The 20,299-nt window shown below is 38.5% G+C and overlaps 1 protein-coding gene across 11 annotated transcripts in view; it reads right to left on the bottom strand.

The window, feature by feature from the left end:
• The window catches only part of MAGI2 (membrane associated guanylate kinase, WW and PDZ domain containing 2), a 710,219-nt gene that overhangs the window by 157,831 nt on the left and 532,089 nt on the right, over nucleotides 1-20,299 (bottom strand). For all 11 annotated transcript variants that reach the window (XM_085216633.1, XM_085216640.1, XM_085216656.1 and 8 more), the window contains one exon: nucleotides 968-1,025. In XM_085216633.1, coding sequence (XP_085072759.1) covers nucleotides 968-1,025 — 58 coding nt within the window. The remainder of the gene's footprint in view (nucleotides 1-967; nucleotides 1,026-20,299) is intronic.

The following is a 20,299-nucleotide window of genomic DNA, read 5'->3' as shown; positions in this document are numbered from 1 at the left end:
AGCCACATTCCAGATGGTCATGCAGATTTGCATGACTGCAGCATGCTGGCTCATATTCGTTGCTGGTGAAAATGTAGAGCAAATGGTAATGTCTACATCAAAAAAGTGCATTTTGTAGCTGAGAATTTGCTCTATCAAATAGTGTTATTATGCTCTCTGTATCTGTTGCAGTGTCCACAGAAATAAATAGATGGCATTACTTTTGTAGTGACCTATGCACTTTAAGTAGACCCTAATAGGAGAGAAGAGAATAAAAACTGACCACTCTGAGCACGTATCACAAGTTGAATCTACATTAACCTTACATAAATCTGATTGACTCTGTTAGGCTAAATAGCTATAGAATCATCTCTCTGATTTACCTATCTTATGTAGTAACTACCTGTAACGGGCTTCCTCTATTACTTCAAACAAAAGCTTTCTATTCCCCTTTGCACACAGGAGTTTCATGTTCCACGACTAAAATAAAATATGAAAAATGAATGCAAGGACTGTGTTGTGAAATAAAACATAACAGACCTAAAATTTTATATGCAGAGTGTGAAAATTTGTGAAAAGGAAAGCAGTCTTAAATGAGCTAAACTGATTATGCTTTGCTTTATTCATTGACTAATAAGATCTGCACCTCACTGGATATCCAAATCTTACAGAAAAAGTACAACACTTATTTAATTAATACATTATTTTACAAATTCCAACTGAAATCAAACCCTCAGAAACAGAATGACTGAATGACTGAGTCACTGATTTGAGACACACTGAAATATATTTGGTCACATTAACTGTACTGATGACTGAGAATTCCTGGTATACCTTTAGTATAACATTCAGTGTTTGTACCCATTTGTATCCAAATTCAGTAACTGCACCCATGTCTTGCCAGCTAAGCACTGCAGAGGATACTAGTATTACATTATGACATATTAACAGCAATAACAGCAACTTAATATTGAACTTGGGAACTTACTCAACATAATAAGTGCCATAAATGGGATCATCAATTTTCTCCCAGCCATATGGAAGCTCTGAAAAACAAAGATTTATCTTTCTCAGTAAATGAAATACAAAATGCTTCGATTTCTGATAGTGAAATTGCAGATCTTTGCTGGATGTTAAGGGAAATAACTGGATAGTGAGGTCAGATAAAGTCACCAAAGCAAATGCCAAACATTGAACACACATCAGGGTGACCACAAGTAGCAGTAACTAGAAAACTGGCATGCAAACAAAGATCTCAGTCTTGAGAAAAACACATTTTAGTTGAACTACTTTACTGTTCCAACAGCTGTGCCAGTCAACAACAGTAGCATATCTTGTATGACATCACTGCAAGAGGAAGTGAGGGATTTTTTTTTCTTCCAAATAGATACACAAACACTCATATAGACACACACAAGCACTTTGCTTTTTGAACTTTTTTTTCTTTCCTATGAACCCTAGATATGTTGGTCTAGAAGAAAGGAAAAGAGTTTAACTCCTGTCACTTACGTATAAGAATGTCTAAATGCTCCAGAATGGTTTGTTCTATTTGTCTTAACTATGATAGCAATTCCACGGTCTTCAAAGTTGTGCTATTGCAAAGCTTAGTTGTATATCAGAGAGACATCATGGTACATAGAAGTACATGGAAGCGAAAACCAGAATAAGGTATTTTAACATCTTAATAAGCCATAAGCCAGCCTTAACACTTGAAATAGAGAAGAAACCTAAAACATTCAGATATTAACAATTATTAAATACATTAATGTAATGATCTTGAAAATGCTGAGATAGCAGGGCCGGTATCCTAGACTCAGTGGGCAGAGAAGCCAGGCAGATGTTGGATCCAGATCTGCCAAGAACTTCAGTAAATTCTGTAGGAAACTGTCCCTGTGCTGGTTCACACAGTCCTGTATATCCTGGGACAGAACTTGGGATGTAATTCATAAACATTCAAAAAGAAAGCTGCAAATCTTGTACTTCCCCTGTAGTAAATTTAATTCCTAGTGTAGTCCTCTTCATGATGTAGAATAAAATATTAGCTTAAATACTACAGGTACATTTTATTGTAATGTAATATTGCACAGGTTTGTTTTTTTTTTTTTTCATCTAATTAACTTCACGTTGCTTTTGTATCTGTCCACCTAAAATTCACTTAGAGAAAAGTGCAGTGAGCACTGATAAATTCCATGCATGCTCAGAAATACACAAACATGCACACACTGACACACACACATAGAAATGTGTGCATACATCCTTTTTCCAATGTGAGTTAGTACACGGAGCTTTTTTCAGCTATGCAACTAAAAAAAAAAAACAACTTAGCTGTTCTGTGAAAATTTAAAAGTAGGTATTATATTTCTGTAAATATATACTTTAAAGTAAACAGACTCAGAGGATATGTTTTGTTTTACATATTTATAAAAACTTGAAATAATTTGAGGATTTACTGTTAACATATTGGTCTGTTTTCCCCTAAAGAAATGAAGCATTACATCATAACAAGGTATGGGCTGAAAGAGCTGTGAGAATGCAAATGGCAAGTCCAATTTTCTCGTGTAAAAGTCTGTAAAAATTTAATGAATTGGAGATATTGTGGAGAACCCACTTTTAAATGCATGGGTTGAACCACTGATTATCTAACATCATGAAATACTCATGGGTTCAGAAGAAAGGAAATAAAAGAATACCTTGGTATATATGATGGATACTAACTCCATGTAAGGCTATGCTCTGTTTTTATTTTTCCAATGAAGATGAAGCCTGTAGAGCTCTATTTCATTAAAATTCTGTGTCGACGAGTAAAAATAAATAGCTAGAACACAAAGCCCAAGGCCCCTCCTAAAGTATGGCAGATCAGGTTAGCAGAGTATAGTTTACTACAGGGCTTCTGATGAAAGAATCTCCTGCTACATTTGCTTTCAGAAGCGCTCTGATTATTTTTCACGACATTAAATAGTGGCATCTATTCCATTTTTCACTGTTGAAATGAAAGATTACAGGACAGGAATACTTTATTGCCTCATCAAATAGGAAGCAAAGTGTTTGCCAAATTGAGGGTGAGGGCATTGCATTTTCTCTTTTTCAGTTCACTGTGTCCAACGATGATCGTTAAGGATGAGAGTGATCAGTAAACGTTAATAAAAGGAGATTACTGTTGGCCATCATGATTTGAACTGGGAGGGAGCAGTAGTTTACAGATCTCTCTGACATTCATTTGATAGCTCTAGCACAAAGCATTCACCTATAATTCCTGCAGCCAACAGTTTCATGGTTACTATGTTGTATACGAAGTCTTCATTTTCATGGGCTTAAATTCTGTCATGCAAGTCTTTCAATTTTACTGATTCTGGTGGAATTTCTTTGTAAAGTGAGGAAAAAAACTTTATGCTTTATTTTTTATTTGATATTATATTCTCACATACCCCCTCGTATCATCCATTTGAGGCCCTCTTCTTGAGCCCTTTTTCTTGAGTAAAATCACTATTTAAAAATGAGTAAAAGGTTGTACAGCATTTGGCAATGCTGATACAAGTGGATGGAAAGATGCCAGATAATCTGTATAGAATGTGCATATGATCCAGATTTTTGCATTTCATATCCCTCATGAGAGAAGCAGCATCTAGCTGGTGCTGCAGCAGTCATCCAAAAAAAGATCAAAAAGGCAGAGCTAACACTCAGATACTTTGCTCAGTATGCATCTGGGTAGGCTTTTAAATGCAGAAGGAGCTGTACTTCTGAAAGTTAGATGCCCAGTGTTAACAATGGCCCTTGTATCTTCAAAGAAAGACAGAAAGAAGGAAGGAAAATAAGGAAAAAAAATAAAGGAAAGACTAATGTAAATTCAAACAGGTCATTTTAATAATCAGTGGCAGTGCCTTTTCATCACAGCCTGCTTATGTTAATGGTCCAGATGCTTTTATTCTGCCTTCTGAAGGCTGTTGTGTTTCAGAATGATTTTTGATGGTGCCACTTAATCTTCTCTGTGGATAGAGGAAGGAATACATTTTAGATCTCGATGTGCCAAGATGAAAAAAACTAACAAACCCAGAGATTAATTTTCCTAAAGTTAATGTATTACTAACTACATTACAGAATCATAAAAAACCTTTCAGGGTTTCAGAACAGCCAGCATTGTGTCACTACCCTGCAGACAGGCTGGAAAGAAAGATGAGATCATATTTCTGGAATCAGCTGTAATCAAAATATTTATATAGTAAAAAGAAAGTGTAGTATGAGAAAGAAAAACCGCCATTGCAAATGTTATCAAAAAGAATGTGGAACAGTTTGGGTCATCTGCCCTGCCTCGTTAACACCCATGCACAGGTGAGGAGCCCCCTAACCTAAATATAATATTTTTCAGAAAAATGCCACCCTTTTCCAGTCAACAGCCTGTGTTTGCTTTATTTCTTTTTCCTTTCTTCTCCTTTCTTCTCTGTTCTTTCTCCTAATTTCAAATTCATTTTTTGCTTTTTCAAGTAAGTTACCTCCTACAGAAAGTAACAAATTATTTGGGTTAAAAGTTAAAAAACTGCATGGCTCACTGCAATTGCACACTCTTCCAGTTTCCTTAAGAGATAAAGTCTTTGCAAACATTTACCTTTGAGTCTAAGCCAGCGGTCCTCATCTCTTGGCTTACACAGAAACATGCAGCCTGCCATACCCTCCAGCACAACACACTGCTTACCAGGGAGCGGGTGCTGCTCAGGGTGTGCTGTGCTGCGCCACAGGAGCAGAGGGCTGGAGATCTCTGGTTTGAATGCTCCTGTTAGCACCTGTCTACATTGCCAAGCTGATATGCAAAATAGATACAGAAAATAAGTCTCATGAGGAGCAGGGTGACGGGTGCACTGGAACAGGCTGCCCAGGGAGGTTGTGGAGTCTCCTTCTCTGGAGATATTCAAGACCCGCATGGACACCTACTTGTGTGTAGGGAACCTGCTTTGGCAGGGGGGTTGGACTTGATGATCTCTGGAGGTCCCTTCCAGCCCTTACGATTCTGTGAACTGGGAGTGTTTAGTCTGGAGAAGAGAAGGCTCAGGGGAAACCTTCTGGCTCTCTATAAATGCCTGAAAGGTGGTTGTGGAGAGGTGAGGGTCAGCCTCTGCTCCCGCATAATAGTGATAGGACAAGAGGGAATGGTCTCAAGTTGTGACAGGGGAGAGTCAGGTTGGACATTAGGAAACACTTCTTCTCAGAAAGAGTGATGAGGCACTGAAACAGGCTGCCAAGGGAGTTGGCAGAGTCACCATCCCTGGAAGTGTTCAAGGAACTTTCAAATGTACTAAGGGACACGATTTAGTGAGGAAATATTGGTGGCAAGTGGACGGCTGGACTAGATGATCTTAGGGGTGATTCTATAAATTGGGCTGCTGCTCCTGAATACTTCTCTAATAGGCTGCCATAAGAAAACAGAGGATAAATTGCTCACTGAAAGCTGCGTATTTAACCTATACTCACATAGCGATGTGAATTCTGGTAGGAAACATCACTGCATAACATATGAGAACTCTGGACTAACCAACCAGCAACAAAAAGCATTTACATGCTACAGTAAAATTTTTGCTTCAGCACTGGTTCCTCCACTCAGCCATGTTTCAAGTGACACTGCCTTAAGCTGAAAAATTGCAATGTTAGCAATCGCTAACATGGATTTCTCTATGCCAGCACACAGTTCAAAAGCCATGAGAGACATACATTAGATAAAAAAGTTAGTTAGAACTGTTCAGCATCTCAGCGAGAGCAGCAACAAAGGCAGGATGGATAACCTCACCGCCATAGCAAAAACGAATTCAATCTTCCTATCAGGAAAGACCTAGAAAGTTTAGCATAGTGTACCAACTCCAAGCTAAGCCATGTCAGCTCAACTGCAATTAAATTAGTGTTCTCCAACTGCCATTCTCACACCAGCAAGTTTCACAATGTCATCACTGTTTATGTTCTGTCTGTAATCACAAACGATTCATGTGCAATTTGTTCTCATGAATAAAATGACGTTATATATAATTTATTCTCGCACAGTGGAAACAAATGTCTAAGTAACATTCACATCTGATAAATGCATCTTCTTCCTTCTGTGCAGCGCATTGTGACATGCTAGATCCTTAATTATGCAGAATGTAGATGACTGAAGATTACTCTCATTTCAAAAATATTTTTTCCCAGGATTGTTACCACGTGAAGCATTGCCAACAGTGTGGATATTTTTAATGTTAGCTGATCCTTCTGATGTGCAGACTTGTAGATTTACTAAGATTTGCATTAATACAGTGAAAAAAATAACTGAATTACTGAGCTACAACAGTCACTGCAGTGGGGCAGTAGCGGAACAGCGCCTGAAGGGTGGGCACTGCGATACAGCCCTACAATGGAGCAGTGCTTGAAGACCTGCAGCCTGTGGGAAGCCCACATGGGGTCAGTTCAGGAAGGATGGCATCCTGTGGAAGGGACTCCATGCTGAAGCAGGGGTAGAGAATAAGAGAATATGGATGAAGGAGCAGTCTGACTGTGATCTTATTGCCCATTCCCCTGGCTGCTTGTGGGAGGAGGAGATGTAGGCTTAAGACTGAAGTTGAGACTAGGAAGAAAATGGGGTGAGGGGAAGGTGGTTTTAATTTGTTCTTTAAGTTCTCATCCCTCTACTCTGTTATTAATAGGTAACAAATTAGTGATCTTCCCAAAGCTGAGTCTGTTTCACTCACAACAGTATCTGGTGAGCGATCTCCCTGTTCTTGCTTCAATCTATGAGTTGTTTAGTCTGTTTTCTCCCTGTCCTGCTGAGGAGGGAGGTAGTGGGAAGGAGGCTTTGATGGCAGCTAGCTATATGGCTAGCCAAGGTCAGCCCACCACAAATACCCTCCGGAGACCTTTTCAAGACTAAACACAGTTTCTAATCAGAATCACAGATTGGCTTGGGTTGGAAGGGACTTCAAAGCCCATCTAGTCAGCCCACTGTGGGCTGACTGCCCCCCACCAGCTCAGGCTGCCCAGGGCCCCAATTCAACCCAGCCCTGAGCACCTCCAGGGATGGGTCACCCACACCTCTATGTGCAGCTGTGCCAGGGCTTCATCCAAAAAAACTACAAAATACTGTTTTCAGTATATTTAAAAATAATAGATTTAAGTAGAAATACTTACTGGAAAGTGTTCATTATTAATTTTTTTTTCTTTTCTCTCCAATCTTTGTTTTGCTCTCTACTTGTACTCCAGCTTTATCTGTGCTGGGCATTTGGTTTGTATGATAGACTTTTTTGGGAGAGTGTTTAAAACAACTCATTGCTGATCTCAAAGTTGTCATTGATGTGACTTCTGCTGAGGAATTCAATACTACCATGAATGTGAAAAAAATCCATGTTTTAGCTACAAGTTCTTGCCCTAGTGAGTGGACATAAATGCATCCAAGCCTACATGGAATAATTAAACAAGAATAGCTGGGAATCATTTACTCACTGATATGTTCATCATCTCATTTTCAATACAACAAAGGGTCAATCTAAATGGAGTCACTGAAGCCCTTAGCCTCACAGCTCCTAGCTCTGAGCTAGAAAACGTGGGCACTGCCAGCAGTAAAGTTACTTTGGTGCTAATCTTTGTGCAATATGCAAACCTGTCAGAGAAGTTCAACACATGCCTTGGTGGTTGCTCACACACATGCAGACGAGTTCAGTGCCATCAACACGTGGTTCAACATTCAGACGTGCACATAGAAGTGACTGCCACAAGTGCACTGATTTCACCAACAGAAAAGGAGCCCTGAGTTTCATCAGCTTTGCACCTCATTATAAATTTGTGAAGCACAGCTGATTGGCTCTACTCTGCCTTCAACTGATTTTATTAACACAGCCTCTTTACGCTATATTCTTTGGGCTTTGAAGAAAACAGGATGAAAATAAACAGTTTTTGATCTTTTGGATGTTCACATCTTTCAGCACTTGTACTTCATTACTGACTGTATCGATTCAGACTTATCACAAACCAGTGTTTTCTGCCTAACAACTGCCTGATCTTACAAAGTTAGGCCTTTCTTCTATTTGCTTTTCAACCTCCTCATTTATTTATATTATTTCCTTTGCTGTTAAATGTTTAACTGCATATCCCATGAATTTATGGAGTTACTGAAGTTACTGTTATTATATAACCTAAAACTTCAGTTTGGCTACTGACCTAAAAAGCCCCACAGAAACATGTATCTGCTAATAACGCACAGTAGACCTCACAGAAAGCAGCCAGATATTCTGTTACTAGCATCTTCAATTCATAGATAAACTTCAACAAACTTAAGCTAGCTGCATACCTCCTAAGTGCCAATACAAGAAAGGAAAAAGCCCTTTAGTCTGTAAGAAACCCAAATTACAGATTCTATATTATTTTCAGTGCTGAAATTTACTAAGAAGGAAGCAGGACTACCCTCAGCCTCTCCTCACATGGCAGATCCCCTCACCCCTGACCATCTCGGTGGCCCTCAGCTGAACTTGCTCCCATTTATTAAATGGAACTGAACCACTTGAGTCCCCCCGAACTAGAGTCACCAGCGAACTTGATTTTGCTGCCTCCTTCAGCAGCAAAGACTTTGATGAAAAGACATAAAACATGACAACCTCCACTATAAACCCCCGTAATACTCCCCTAGCCATATAATTTGGTATAGTATGACCCATTAATCACTATTCTGAGTTCTGTAATTCAAACAGTTATTTACCTATGTAGCTCTAGATCCATTTGGACTGTAACACCTTAACTGGGATACACAAATACTGTGGAAGACAGAGAGAAAAATCTTGCTGAAGTCAAGGTAAAAGACACCGATCGCTTTTGCTTCATTCACAAAAATCAGTATCACAGCAGTCAGGTTAGCTGGACACAATTTGCACTGGGTAAATTCACACTGGCTCTTCCCAGTCACCACCTTCTCCTTCAGGTATGCAGAATCATATTTACAGAGGACTCACTTTTTTATTTTGTCAGAGGCATTCTCACTAGGGCCTAACATCTGAGAGTTTCCTGAGCTCCTCTGCTACAGCACCTTGAAATTCTCCACTTCATGCCCACTATAGCCAAGGCTGCCCTTGATTACCATTTCTCCCATTAGTTCTAGCTGTTAGTTCTAATCAGTCCAGGTATGCACCAACCCCCATGGACTCATCTGATACCTGTATCAGGAAGTTATCCCTAAGAATCTCCAGAAGCCTTGTTGCATGCTTGCCTCCTCCCCTGTTGCCCATCCAATGGATGTCAGGGTTTTTCCAATCAAGTAAGTTTCCAATCAAGTAAAACAGAATCTGTGAACAGAAGCTTCTTCACAAATTGTTTAAAGAAAACTTGATTGTGATCCTTACTTGGGGGTCAGATTAGGGGGCCTGTGTCAACATCCCATCATGATGTCACCCTTTACCAGCCTCTTCTCTGATCCTGACCCACAGACACTCTACCAGCCAGCTCTTGTAAGCAAGCTCAATATCTCCAAGCTGCTCCTTCACATAAAGGGCAACCCCTTTTCTTCAACTCCCCTGACCTTCTTTCTTAGTGAAATGAGTAATTCTATCTTGTTCCGGGAGAATTCTTAAAATCAGTGAAAATTAAATTTTCAGTCAACTTTGAGAATGTATGATTCATGACTTCATTGTTTCACCGGGCCTTGAAATTCTCAAGTCACAGTTTCAAAATAAAGCATATAGCATGTTTTTTTTTTTTCTCTTCCTTGTTTTTATGTTAATTTTTTATTACCTGATTTGATATGACAGGCCAGAGTGGAAAATGAATATACATGTAAAAAGAAATAGAAAAATGTATCTATAGAGATAATGAAAAAACACAGCTGAGAACTATATTCTATGCTTAGAATAAACTAATAATCTAAGTGGTCCACTGATAGCAAGTTTTCCTGTCCAGACTGTAAAATTGCACAGGTGTATTACTCATTTGTGATGAGCCACAACAGCCTTCCAAGTATCACATACTGACCATGAATGGAGATTAAATAAATCAGTTCTCTTTCTGAATACAAGACATCTTACATTTCTCTATTTCATTTCCAAGAAGCCAATGAAGTAGCATACAAGCAGACCAAAGAATGCTTCCTACATGATCTGTTTCCATGACTACCATGCTTTTAAATAATGTTTTCACAACTCAGGGTGGGTGTAACCCAGATATGTTAGTTGTTTAACTAATATTTCATGAAATAGATAAATCGGTACGATTGATGAGAGATTTCTGTGTACTGTGGAAAACTCAGGTTAACACTAGAGAAGCTGAGGTAGCAATTCTTGACTTATACTAGTAAAATGCCACTAGAATCTGGTTTTGTTTCCTTATTGGCTTCACTGTCTTGTCTAGGGTGACAACTTTAAAATGCTCACATTTTATTACTTTTTGCTTTGTTGCACAATAGATAAAAATCTGCTTTAGTTGCATATAACTGCTTTCTGAAAGTTCTTATCATAACTTATTCATCATTATGCATTAGTTATATTTATGAGGACACTGAAATTGAGTCACTCCATACTTTAAACATTGTGTTAAAAATCCCTTGGCATTTGAATGACAAGGAAATATGTATGAATGCAGAAGCTTATTTTTCTTTATTTGAATTGTAATGCCATCTGCCAAAACTCTCTCTCAGAATGTTTCTGTGACAGCATCAGAAAGAAACATTACATGAGAAACAGGAGAGTGTGCTCTTTTCTTAATCTAACACACATAAATTCTGTTTGCATTTATAGGGGCACTTCGCAAATGTAGTGTTCAGTTAATACACCAATTTGTGACAATGACAAAATAATTGTGTTTGTGGGTCACTTTTCCATCAAGACTTTTAATCGTGTGGGACAATAATAAACAACATGTTTTCTTCATATTTCAACGTTCATTAATGTTGGCATGTAGCTAATGTTGTAGGAAGAACAAAAAAAAAAAAAAAAGGAAGGCCATGTAGTGCTTTTATCTTTAAAGTTTAATTTTTTTTTTTTAACTTTTATGTTCAGCAATGTCATGAAAAGTGGCAACACATACATCCTCCACTCCCTCTTCCCCTCCTCTTTTCAGTGTAGAACCTACATAAGGGTAGGCAAGTAACCCAAACATTGCCTAGAGATGGAAGGAGAACAGAAGGACGGATTAAAACAGAGGGACAAGTGGTTTCTCAGCAAGCCTAGTTTATCATTACGTATCTCCAAAAGCCTTCTGATTCTTTTCCTAAAGAAAAGAGCCTCTTACTTCTCTCAAGAAGACCCCATCCTCCCCCAAAGAAGCTGCAGTCTATTATTAATTTTTTCCAAACATTGCAGTTATTTGCAAATCACACCAGCAACCTGTCCCCCTGAGCTCTGCTGTTCAAGAGCACCTCTGTTGCTCTGTTTGCCTTTCCTAGTCTCAGAATGTCTGAGAGGAATTAGTTCATAGCTGCTATCTCAAAAGCAGCATATCCACAACACTTAGGTGAAGATGTGACTATCTGTTCACTTTGTCATTTATGTGGAGCAGTAGCCTATTTGCATAAATCAGGGGACTTTAAAGTTACTCAAAAGAATCAGTGCTGAGAGATGATATATCTTACTTTCATGATTGCATTAAACATAATATTTGAATCAGCAACAGATCTACTTGAGTTATTCACAAACAGAAAGTAAACTTTTTGCAGTGTATGCCCTTGCTTTGTCCCATATGATAGTTTTGATTTCTATGTAGGTATTATTTTAATTAGTCACTCTAATTAATTACATTACTTAAATTATTTTAATTGTTTTCGTACTTAATGGTTGAAAGCCAATTTGAAACTGTTCCAGCTCAGTAGTATAATAAGCAAATCTTTCATTTCATTTGTTTTTTGTTTTCTATTAGTCTTCTAATTTCTGCTCTTTAGTGTTCTCCAGTATCTTCAGCTCGTTAAATACCAAGATGTCTGCAAGTTTTCAAAAATCCAGACCCTCCACACTGTATCACCTATACCTTATTCCAAATGGGGTGCAGTCTACTACAAAGTTGGAACAGAGTAGACCTAAAAAGACCCTACAGTATCACAAAACATGAAGATTAAACATATACGAGTTACTCATTTCAGTTCAGATTTGTCTGTGTCTATTTTATACTTTCCAATTCCTTTGCGAGCCAGCTTAGAAGTAATCAAATGGCTTGTGTTTTATTAACTGGCCTAGTGGCACCTGGTTGAAATGTTCTGAGGATTTCTCCTTTGGGAAATTGAGAACAAATCAGACTGAATGCTTAGGCAGAGTTACCTCAACACCAACCGCTTTGTTCAGAAGTCTCAGTAGGAAGGGCAACTGCATAATAATAATAAGCTTCAATCAAAACAACATGTACAAGGAGAAAATTAGCCTGGAGAAAAACATAGAACCTCCTGTTCAACCAAAGCTGTCCCTACATTCGGAAAAAGAAATCTGAGGATAACAGATAAACGAACTACAGAAATCGCAAGCAAGTATAAATGATAAAGGCAAAACTAGGAAACATTTTTTTTAATTGATTTGGATGTTGTCATTTGTAAATAAGCATAGCTGCAATGTGATGCAAAGAGCAAATAGCACAACTTTCAGTGACCGCTTATGTTTTGTCAAACATTTGTAGTCCTGTATAATCAATGAATGTACAGATGTTATAATTAAGAAATATAAAGGAAAGTTAGGCTAACTAAGATTATTGCAACAGGAAGATAATAAATGGAAAATGTTATCAATGCTGTAGGCTCACAATATTCTCCATGAACAATGACCTCCAGAAAAAGATCCTTCCTCAGTGGCAGTCAGCACTTGAATGGGGTCTAGGAGAGGTGAAGCCAGGCTCCACCCCTTCCGGCAGCACAGGTGAATTACCTTCACCTGTGCTCCCAGGGCTGACTCATTGCTCACCTCAGATGGTCAGTCAGAGGTTCAGGCCATGATTCAGCAGTTCCCATACAAGTCCTTATAAAACTTAGTAAATTCTAACCATCTGCAGGCAGAACTCAGGAAATGAGAATTTTTGGGGACTTTTTTGCTGGGCAAGTGTAGAGACTACAATTATAATCTGAAAGAGCTGCAAGAGTTCAATTCATGTCTCTGTGGATGGGCTCTCCTGACAACATAATTACAGTGTTTGCTATGTCTGTAGAAAGTAAGGTTGGGGCTGTGATCCCTAACTTTCAGATGCAGCACAGGCTTATCATTTTAAGGAAAATGTTACATGCCTATGGAATATGTATGCTCAGCTCGTAGGTGTGCCTTTTGTGTTGAGCTACAATCAGGATTTGTGGATTTAAACTATTCTTTGAGATGTAATTAGGTACTTGCATTTCAGAGGCTTGGTTTACATTTGGTTCACTGATCTGTTCTCACAGGAAAAGATTATTTCTGTATCAAGGGACGAAATAAGCCTCCAATCTTTTCTAAGAAGTCCCACAAATGCAGGGAATTGCATGCTACATGCATATTAGGTGCATATTTTTCTCTGCTCCACTGATAAAGTCACTTGTGAAACTGCCATGTTTGTAAAACAGTTGGCAATGAACACTTGCAGCACCTGTGGCAGAGGCGGCCTTTGCCAGCCTTTTTAGTAAAATGATAAAAATGTATTAGTTTTCCACTCTGCAGTTGCAGTCCTAATTACACAATGCAGCTGGTGCTGCAAGAAAATCTGTGCTGTGCAACTGCAAAGGAAGTGGAAGGAGTGAAGATAGTGCTACTTTGAAATTGTCTATTTCTTCTCTTTAATGTCTTTTCTTCTCTTTAATGTCTTTTTTTTTTTTTTCTTCTACCATTTCAAGAGTAAAAGATGAGAAAGGGCACAGGGACAAGGACAATAGATAGGACAGTTGAAAATGAGAAAGGATCAATGTGAGAATGACAGGAAGAAAATACATTGCTATGGATGGCACAATGGCGGGACAGACCTTTCCTGCACTTGCCTTGAACTGCTTGTTTCTCTCCAGACTTTACTTTTCCATTATTTGCCATTGGGTTCTCTTTGTCAGTTTTGTTTCCCACGCGTTCCTCCATTTCTCTCTGTGTGTCTTTTAAAATTCTGTTTTTAGCTTCCCTTCCTTTATTTATTTATTTTTTAAAATTAATTATTTGAGTCAGTTATAAACAAGATACCTTTCCATTTCCTGTGGACAATAGAAGAGAGTATTGTCTCCTGTGAGTGTTTATGCAATTTGTACTGTGCAACTTAAAGATGGGAGAATCTTTATAACTTCTGTGTTTGGAGAAGCTGAGCATGTATCCAGTATCAAGTCTGGAAGTGAACTGAAGTTAAACAATACGGTTTTAAGACTGTGGGATCATAGAATTGTTTGAGTTGGAAGAGATCCTTAAAAGGCCATCTTGTCTAACTCCCTTACATTGAACAGGAACATCTACAGCTAGATCAGGTTGTCAGAGCCTTGAATGTTTCCATTATGATCTTGCTGTTCCTTTAAAACACTTATAACCTAAGATGTTCACTCATTAGTGAATGCTTGTTGTGATAAAGAGTTTATAAGATTAAAACTCAGTTTTATATCAGTGTCATTATAAGATTCTTCTAAGAACACATGCATTTCCCTGTGTTCTTTCAATAAAGGCAATTGATACCACACAGTTGTCTTCAGACCACAACTCTAAGCATGGTAAATACGGTCTCTATCTGGGCTGTCAGTTGTAGATTGTTCTTAAATGGGGAGGGGTGGGTAAAGTTCACAATGCCTTATCATTATTTGCTCAGATTGCTAGCTACTTGTGCTCTTACAACAAATAGAACATCTTAACCTGCAAGAAACAGGAACAACTGCAGTCCTACAACCATTAAGGTCGTTCTCATTTCTGTTTAACAGGACAATTAAAAGGAACCGGTGTCAAACTATCTCTGAGTTAAACCATGCCCACTGTTTGATATATGGGTCAGACTTCTGCCATTCAGATGTCACCAAGGTTCTGAAGTAATTTGATAACATGAAGTGAGAGAGCAACATCCTCATCAATATTTAGTTAAGACAGCAAACCACATTCAAATAGTAGAATCATTGAATCTTCTGAGTTGGAAAAGACATTTAAAGGTCATATAGTCCAACTCCTCTGCAGTGAACAGGGACATCTACAGCTAGATCAGGTTGCTCAGAGCCTGTTCCAGACCGACCTTGGGGACAGGTCTCCAGGGAAGAGTCTTCAACACCTCTGTGGACAACCTGTTCCAGTGCCTCACTACCCTTATTGTAAAAAACGTCTTCCTTATGTCCAGTCAACATCTCCCCTCTTTTAGTTTGAAACCATTTCCCCTTGTCCTATCACAACAGATTCTGCAAAAGTGTCTGTCTCCTTCCTTCTTATAGGCCTCCTATTGATACTGCTGCTGTCTCAGGTCTCTCCAGAGCCTTTTCCAGACTGAACAGCCCCAGCTCTCTCAGCCGATAGAAGGGTGTTCCAACTTGTTCCATCCCCCAACTTGTACCGATAGCAGGGGTTCCCACGACCCAGGTGCAAATGCACTTGACTTTGTTGAACCTCATGAAACTCACTTGGGCCCACTGCTAGTTCCTCTTGATGGAGGATCCTGTCTTTTGAGCTACACCACACAGTTTGAAGTCATCCACAGCCTTGCTGAGGATGTACTTGGGCCCACTGCTAGTTCCTCTTGATGGAGGATCCTGTCTTTTGAGCTACACCACACAGTTTGAAGTCATCCACAGCCTTGCTGAGGATGTACTTGTTCCCACTGTCGATGTCGTTGATGTAGATATTAAAGAGCGCTGGTCTCAATACCAACCCCTGACGGACACTACTTGTCACCGATCCCTATCAGGACACTGAGTCATTGACTATCACTCTCTGGGAATGATTTTGCTACCGGTTCCTTGTCCATAAAACAGTCCACCCATCAAACCCACATCTTTCCAATTTGGAGAGAAGGACATTATGGGGGACTGTGTCAAAGGCCTTACCAGTGTCCAAACAGATGACTTCAGTGTCTCTCCCCTTGTCCACTGATACAGTTATGTCATCATCGAGGACCCATCCTTATCCCATATCAACTCTCTCTCTTCCACATACTTAGCAGAGCTTCCAGGAGGATCTGCTCTATGATCTTCTCTGGCACCGATAGGTTGGTAGTTCCCTGGGTCATCCTTTCTACCCTTCTTAAAAATGGGTGTGATATTATCTTTCTTCCAGTCACCAGGACTTCACCTGATCACCATGACTTTCAAATATCATCCAGAATGGCACAGAAGAAACATCCAATGAAAGTATGAAGAATAATCACAGCACTACTAGTATCAAAGTCCCAGTAATCTTGAAAAACACTAATTCAATTCTGTCTGTTCACACAAAAAACATGGATTCTGGAGGCTCCTCTTGACCTACAAATTACAGGCAACAATGCTTTCTGCACAATAACAAAGACAATTCACTGCAAACAGACAACTCTACAGTTCCAACTGTCCTTCAATGATGGGACCTTCTATTCATCTGTGTACATGTTTCTGTTCTGTTCTCTCTAACTACTGTTAGTATGAAAGTTTTGCCATCTCATTTTAACTGTCCATTGTTTATGACTATGAGAAGTTTATTCATTTTAGTCCAAAAAGAACACATTAAAAAAATCTTTAAAATACTAGAAATTTTACTGTGAGAGTATATTGATGACTACACTGTTCTGTGTAATCAGAATGGTTCCTCAAGAGAAGTACTTAATAAAGGGCTCACACTGTGATACAAAGCAAACATTATTGAGTTTGTTACAGATATTAGGTTTTCTTCAAGTCACAGCTATGCTAACAAGCCTCTCTTTCATGCAACACAGACACACGTCATGTGGAAATTTCCACTGTGCATGGACACAGGAATTAGCATCTCCCACTTGCAATATCTTTCTTGACTGGTGCAGTCTTTATGCCTGCATGCTGCCCAGTTCTTGTGGGATTCAGCTCTGCACAGACAACAGGGCAGTATCTGTCCCACTGCATGGTTTACTTCTCCCAAATAACCTGAAACAGCTTCACTACCACAGGGGAAGCAGCAGAGTTCAACTCATAATAATTGTCCAGTGTCCCTTACCTTATCCTAGAATACAAGAACATTTGATGGTGGTGTCTGTCTTATTTTAGCTAATTTAATGGTTAACAGGAAGAAAATTGTTATGAGAAACTACTGCTATTGCCAAATCAGTAGGTTTGCCACCTATCATTTTCATTTTTGATAAATTAATAAATGCTTCAGCTACTAAGGGCAATTACAGACTGTGACAATAAAAGGAAAATAATTAAAAAAAGCAAAATCAAGGACATTAGCAATTGGTCTTGCAAGAATAAATTATATTAAAGAAAGAGGAAAATAATTTGACTACTGTGATACAAATGGTCTTGAGATGCCAAATATGAATATCAAATTCAGTTTTCAATTTATTTAGAAGTTTAGATCTGCAGCATTTGATTTAGACTCAAATGCAAATCACATTAAGCAGAAGAAAATGTTTGGAAAGAAGAAAAGATAGCCAAATAAAATGTATAATCTGCTCTGTTCTCCACCCTGAATAAGACCTTGATCTATTAAGGTTAGCACAAAAAAGGACCTTAATATTTTTTACCTCTGAATCTTTTTTTTTTCGTAATGGATATTTATGATACCCCCTGAGTTATCAGGAGGCCAGAAAATAGGAACCTCCACTGAAGGTTCTATTTTCAAAGAGCTATAATCAAATACAATAAACAATAGAATCAAAACAAATGTGAATAAGCAGATTATGAAAGCAAAACTTGGAATCTGAATAGTGTCTTTTCTGTTGTCCTTTTTGAAGCAATTACTAGATTGGCACCTTTAGGTTATTTTTCATATTGTAACTCCATTTATATGAAATTGATGCAGGACAAAAAAAAATTGAAATAACAAAATCAGAAAGTGTGATCTGTTCCAGCAAAGATATGATGCAGTGCGGAAGCAAATTATGGTACATTAACACTCTATCACTAGCGTAACTAAAAGGCTGCAAAGATAAATGTTCCTTATAAAAAATCTCCATAAAAATTAGGGAATGCTAAAAAAAAAAAAAGCTAACAGTTTTAAATTTAAAATACTAAATAATATTGTTTTTTCTTTTTTTTCTTTCTTTCTCTGCTCTTTCTTCCTATTGTTACTACTGTTACAGATTCTCTCATTACTTCCTTTTCCCATTGTTACAGAACTTGATGTTATCTTTGACCAGTGGCTCTGAGTATATTTTTCATACAATCAGTCCTTCAAGAGCTATAATCTGAATTGCTCAATATGTACACTTCTTACATCTGATGTGTCAGAAAGTACCAGCCCACACATTAGAAGTCCTCGGAGTTTCAAATTATAGTGTTATATATACTAGTCTGTCAAAATTCCTTTTTTAAAAAATAATTTAGTTTTAATAGAAGTCTAGATTTTCTCATTCCAAACTAATTCCTTCTTTCTATCAGGATTTCTTCCTTCTTGAAAAATATCTAGTAGGTTGTGCTTTTTTTTTCTACAATTCTTGCTAGCTGTGGGTATTACTCTGTAATAAGAGTGTCTTTTACCAGGTTAACCTTCAGTTGAATACACAACATTTCACATATACACAGGGATGGAATGTTAAAAATGAACTAGAAATAAGAAAAGGATGAAAAGTTCCTGTACTCAAAGTTCTGCTTCTAAAAAATATAGGTGTACTAGATTCATCTTCAGAAAAAGATAGGATAATTACCTATACATGAAGTTTAACGCCAAACTTCACTGGGATTGCAGTCTTCAGAGGAAGATCAGAAGGCAGATCAGTAGTGTAAATGGCTATGGAAGGTAGGAATGTGGCCAACTTGTCTCCACTAATTTCAGTTTCTCTATAGGTGAGTTACATTTATTTCTTGTTCCTCTCCTCCCACCTCCCTCCCTTCCTTCCTCTAACTCTTCCAACCACTCACTGTTAAGAGACACTTTTTCCAGATCCACATTTCCGTCCTCATGCATCTTCCCACAAATGTGCTCTCTTTGAAAAAGAAATATATATCTATCTTTACATTCTATCTCTATTAGTGTGGATTGATTTATCCTGAATTAGAATGGGAAATGAATAAGAAACCTTAAGAACTGTTGTGATTTCCACAAAATCTGTGTCAAACAAGACTTTTCACAAGACTTCTGGTTCTTGATGAAGTTGTAGGTGGGCCTGTCAGCCTGGCTAGGTGTGATTGCCACTGTTGTTTTGAAGCAGATATAAGGCAAATAATATATTAGTCATTCACACGGCATTCTTCCACCACACTAATTATATTAAAGCATCCTGAAGGTCTACAAAATGATGTAATGCTCAGTGTGCCAAACCTGACTGGACTGACAACAACCAATTACCGAGGCAAGGAAGAAGGAGTCTTTATATGCCTTAAAGGAAAGATAGGATGGGAAGACGTGGAGAAGGAGTTTCCCTTTATGGGAGAGCAGGTAAAGTGACTGACGCTCTACCTGGAAATGGATGAGGAGTCAGCTGAGATCATACATGTCATGATTAAAGAAAGAGTGGATAAATGTGACATTATACTGTGTATCTGCTGCAGACCCCCTCTCAGGAAGAACAAGCAGATTCAGCCCCCTATAGACAGGTAAGAGCAGCCTCATGTCCATAGGCAATTGTTCTCATGGGAGGCTTCAGCCATGCTGATATCCACTGGAAGAACAACACAGCAAGGCATCTGCAATCCAGGACGGTCCTGGAATGTGTCAAGAACTTCCTTACTCAAGAGAAGCCAACAAGGAAAGGCACTCTGCTGGACCTCATACTCATCAAAAAGAAGAAATGTGTTGGAGATATGAAGGTAAAGGGCCGCCCTGACTGCAGTCAACATGAAATGGTGGAGTTCAGGAGGGAAGGAGAAGGGTAGAAATCAAGCTCACAGCGCTGGATCTCAGGAGAACAGACTTTAACCTCTTCAAACATCTGACTAGAAAAGCCTCATGGAACTATTGGACCCTGGAAAGAAGAGAGGCCCAAGAAAGTTTGCTAATATGCAATGGTTCTTAGTTGTCTCGGTTGTTGGATTATGGTTTGCAGAAAATGTTTAGAGAACTACACATTAACACCAATACAAGATATTGCAAGTGCACAAAAAGTACAATGCATAAAAATATAATGAGTGAAAGAATTTTTTTTTTCCAACAGTTATTCCTCTTTTTGCTCTTTTCAGCTTCAGCCTTTGACTCTGACTCCAAGATGTGTTTCAAAGCACAGCCTATTCAGGGTGCACATGCCTTTGGAACACATCTGTGTGTTGCTGATTGCCAGCTTTTACTGTCTAGGTCTTTTCTTTTCCTAAATATTTTTAATGGCAATGTGTTGCAATTGAGAGAGAAATTCGCTTTTC

This window comes from Meleagris gallopavo, chromosome 1 (assembly GCF_905368555.1).
Source record: "Meleagris gallopavo chromosome 1, MGAL_WU_HG_1.1, whole genome shotgun sequence".
Taxonomy (NCBI): Eukaryota; Metazoa; Chordata; class Aves; order Galliformes; family Phasianidae; genus Meleagris; species Meleagris gallopavo.
This window is presented reverse-complemented; position numbering and strand designations above follow the sequence as displayed.